Source organism: Parasteatoda tepidariorum, chromosome X2 (genome assembly GCF_043381705.1).
Source record: "Parasteatoda tepidariorum isolate YZ-2023 chromosome X2, CAS_Ptep_4.0, whole genome shotgun sequence".
In the NCBI taxonomy this organism is placed as follows: Eukaryota; Metazoa; Arthropoda; class Arachnida; order Araneae; family Theridiidae; genus Parasteatoda; species Parasteatoda tepidariorum.
In genome coordinates this window covers 6,903,391-6,907,993 of record NC_092215.1, presented here as the reverse complement: position 1 = coordinate 6,907,993, position 4,603 = coordinate 6,903,391, and the positions used below count along the sequence as shown (strand labels likewise).

The 4,603-nt window shown below is 26.6% G+C and overlaps 1 protein-coding gene across 1 annotated transcript in view; it reads right to left on the bottom strand.

Annotated features, from left to right (window-relative positions):
• Positions 1-381: 381 nt before the first annotated feature.
• Positions 382-4,603, bottom strand: part of LOC107455525 (cysteine sulfinic acid decarboxylase-like) — a 20,044-nt gene continuing 15,822 nt past the window's right edge. The window contains exons 4-6 of the mRNA XM_071188317.1: positions 4,064-4,112; positions 2,270-2,359; positions 382-1,706 (exon numbers count right to left, since the gene is read on the bottom strand). Coding sequence (XP_071044418.1) covers positions 1,572-1,706; positions 2,270-2,359; positions 4,064-4,112 — 274 coding nt within the window. The 3' untranslated portion in view covers positions 382-1,571. The remainder of the gene's footprint in view (positions 1,707-2,269; positions 2,360-4,063; positions 4,113-4,603) is intronic.

Here is a 4,603-nt window from a genome sequence, read left to right as displayed (position 1 = left end):
AAAAATATATATTAAAAGCAATGATTAGAGAACACGCAGCATACTTAAATCGAAAACAAAGTGCCTTAACACTTTAAAAGAAAATAAACAACGAATAAATATGATAACATCGTTTTTCGGTAGATAGGGTCGCTTTTTTTGAAGAATAAATATATATATTATTAAGAAAAATCCCTTAAAACCACGCTTGGTAATGGTTGTTATGTTATTGCGAGTTTATTTAAATTTCACATAAAATCAGCTCATAAATACCTTCGTTCAAAATGAAAATAAAAAGAAAGAACAAAGTGCTTTTATTTGACTTTTATTATACGAAATATAAAAAGCATAAATTCTCAACAAAATAAAAAGCAATTAAAGACGTAACATGGATAATATCATAAAACTACATAATAATCATTTTCGGATACTGCAATAAAAATAAACATAAATATATGACTATGTCTATACACAGTTAAAAACATATATAATAAAAATATTTGTAAATGTTATAAACATATTTTAAGAGATATATCCCAACACTACGTATAGTGTCAAATTCTCAAAAAGTGGAAACAGTTAATTATGTGAGATAATGTACGTCCTCCTAAATCTTACAATTTGAATTATTTAATGTCCTTCTTTATTAAAAACATATATAATAACAATACTTGCTAATGTTATAAACATATTTTAATATATAAATTACAACATTAACATACGTATAGTGTCAAATTCTCAATAAGTGGAAACAGTTAGCTATATAAGATAATGTACGATCTGCTAAACTTAACAGTTCAAATTATTTAATGCCCTTCATTACCCTTTTCAAAAAAGGACGTTAACAATTTCAAAAGATTAATTTATTAATTTTTTAGCTATGGCAACATTTAAACTTTTAAATTACTTTAAGAAAGAGTTCATTGATTCCATATTCTTTAATACAGGGTGCTTCGTATAGTTCACCCTTTATACCTATATTTAAAAGAATCAGAAATGAGAAATGAAGCAAAGTAGTCAGAAATGAAGCTTCTGAGTAAAGAAGAAGAAAAATTTCATCAGAATTGAAGAAATGAAGCTAGAAAAGTACACATTATGGATAGCAATTTAACAATATTGAGAGGAAAAATTAAAAAAAGATATCGAAATCTAGCGTATTTAAGAAATAAGAATAATCTAAGAAATGTTGCAAATAAAAACATTAAAGAGAGAAGTTGAAAATTGATTAACATCTCCGAAATTTCTTCAACAATCAAACAAACTTTGCTGATTCTAGTGAAGTCATCCTCAGAAAAAGATTTATTAGAATTTAATAGCATTTTTTTCCTGCTTAAATATCTAATGGCGAAACCTAATGTGCAAACTTAATTTTTACTTCATTTTAAAAAGGGTTTTAAAAAAATTAATTAAAGGTGGTCTTTAGAGAACATCCAAGCATACATGATTCGGATGGTGCTGTACAATGCAAGTTCCTTTAAGTGCTAAAACATGATATAAACGATACAACTCATCCTGTTGGATGTAATGAGGTTTTAAGTTAATTGTTACAAATCTTCTCCATATTTCTGAATGAGAGTGATAATTCTATCCATTTATTTTTCAGTTAATGTGGGGATAGCCTGTACCACCACTCTTAAGAAATTCACCCAATTTTTAGAACATAATGGTTGGTAGCTTATTATCATTGTACCTTCCTTTTTTGCTCGGCTTTTGATAATGGGGGGGATCTGGAAGAAAAGATTTATATTAGTCGATTACTACAAACATCAAAATGTACACAAGAAGCAACACCTGAATCACTTTTAATCTCGAATTTTTAGGTAATAATATGCAATCACTGCAAAACTATATTGCAGAATAATGAAAATATAAGGAGAAAAATTAAAAATGAAATAACATTACAATAATTTTTTTTTAAAAATATCAATAAAAATCCGGGGGGGGGGAATATAATCTCTTCATCAGCTCGCACGATTATAACCGCAAAAAGAAGTGCTTTCTAATAAGTATCAATATAGCGAAAGCAAAATATATCAATACAGTAGTGTGAGGAGCACTCAAAAAAAATATTGAACATATCTAGTAATAAATATCACGTAAAAAAACAGAAAATTAAATGTAAGGAAAAAACAGAACAAGACACAAAACGAAATCTGCAAAGCGAGTAGCTATTTCATATCAACTTTCAAGAATGATTAAAAATTTTCGAGAATTGTTTGCTGGACATTTAATGGTACCAATTGTGAAATATATGCTCAAGTAAATATACAAAGTACCTTTTTTTACATACCTTTGAAAGTTTATCCCAAAAATCTGGCTCATTTTCTTTACCCCTTAAGCTTGGAGGCACATACCAAAAGCATATATTTCTATCTTCGAACTAGAAAAACAACATTGAATAGAATTTATGAACAATACTTGAAAGGCTTGAGATAATATAGTGATAAAAATATTTTTTTTTAGAATGGTATAATTTTTTCAATTAATTTTAATAATGCAACAAACATGAAGAGAGATACATTAATACATTAAAACGGTTTTATGCATTAAAATTTTTAAAACATTTGACTTTTCCTTAGTACTGTTTCCAGATAGGTACTTCAGTAGCTTCCTACATTTCCATTAGATAGCAACGCAATACACAGAATCATCCCATTTAATCGTGATGTTTTACAATTTAATTGCCCGCAAAATGTGCTCTTCCTCCCGATTTTAAACAACTAATGCTTTCAGCAATTAAACAATTAATACTTAACAGTTAATTAATGAATTTTAAGCCACTTTAATATATTTTCAGAACCGGAATGGCAAAATACATCACTTAACAAAGCATTTCATATTGAGTTAGATATTTATGAATAGATCCATGGTTCATGGTTATTTTAAATTATACTTTATACACATTTTGTTAAAAATGGAATAAAGTATTTTGAATCAAATAGGTTTTAATATCAAATCTATGCTCTTCTGATTACATCTAGTTAAACTCTTTTCCTTGGAAGAAAAATAAAGAAAATTAATTAAGAAAATTAATAAAATAAATTAATTTTTAAATAAGACGCCTCTAAATATATTTTTTTATATTTATATTTCTTTCAGTTCAGTTTTTAAAATATTTTTATAAAATTAAAAAAAAAATTATTTTATCATAATCTTAAACAATTTTTAAATTTCAAAATATAATAGGACGAAGCTGTTTCAATAGGAATTGAAGGGAAAATAAAAATGATATTTATATCTCTTACAGAGAAAAAAAACTATAAAAACTTATAGCGACAAAGAAGATTTCATTTTTTTTAAATCTATAACATAACAAAAATCTATAATAACATCGATAGTATAGCATACACTATAGCAAATTTATATATCTATTTATGAGGAATTTTTCATAATGAGTGCGTAGATCTGTTTTCTGAAAAAAATATATAGTGAAATATGATGCGTAAGGACAGTATTCCACAATCACCGCTCTTAATATTAATTTTTGGCATGCATATTTTAAAATGAAGTTGAAAAGTATGCCCTTAGGGTATGAAAAATATCATTTAAACGAAAAAGAAAAAAATGAAATCAAACAAGTGATTTTGTTAAAACACGCTCATTAAATTTTTCTTCCCTTAATTATTAGTGAGTTCTATTTATTATGAGTGAGTTCAAATGATCATATTTTTTTATTTCATATTTTTGACAAGAATTTTAAAATCATGGTGATTATGAAAAATCATGCTATTAAAAAAGGAAATTTTTAAATTTTTTTTTGTATTATTTTTACAGAAGTCTAAGCTATCTACTTCACATATTTTTTCAAAAGAAATTTACATTCAAGCGCAATATATTTAGGTTTTTCTTTAATAATATGTTTTTATTATATTTTCAGTTTTATTGAAATTATACTTTTCTAAATATAGAAAAATCATTTTTTTTAAAGACGGCAATGCTTTCTTTTAAAGCAAAAGTTAATACATATCACTCTAAGTACAAGTATAGAACTGCATTTTCTTCCCATAATTTCTTGTTTCAATCAAAAAAAAAAAAAAAAAAAAAAAAAAAAAAAAAAAAGCATATAAATTTGATTCAATCTTACCTTGTCGGGAATGAAACCATCAGTTTGTCTAATTTTTCGATCTAAATATCTGTTGAAAAAACGAAATTTAAGTTCAAAAAGACTGATTTAATCTTAAATCGATACACATTTTGACCAATTTTTTCCTCATAAATTTCTTAATAAAATTAGTTATTTGAGTAAAATTTTGAACGAAAAATTGGGAAACAAATAATTAAATAGTAGACATTTTATAGTTTGTCTAAGCTAAGAACTCCTCCCGCCACAAAGTCTGAGGCCGTCTGGTGCTATGGAAACAAGAATAGCGCATTTTAGGGAGGGTAGCTCCACTCAAGGACTAACACAATAGACTGAAGAAAGAGATTCCCTTTTTCTCTCCAACTCGAGCCGAAACCACTCCACAGGTCCAGACGAATGGCTAGGGGAGTTCTTATTTTAGACAAATTGCATTAATCAACTGAACGTTCGCGGCCCCTAAAATCCTAATGTTTTTCCTGATGAAAAATTGGCTATATCTATCTATCTATCTATCTATCTGCTTCGTATAGTTCACCCTTTATA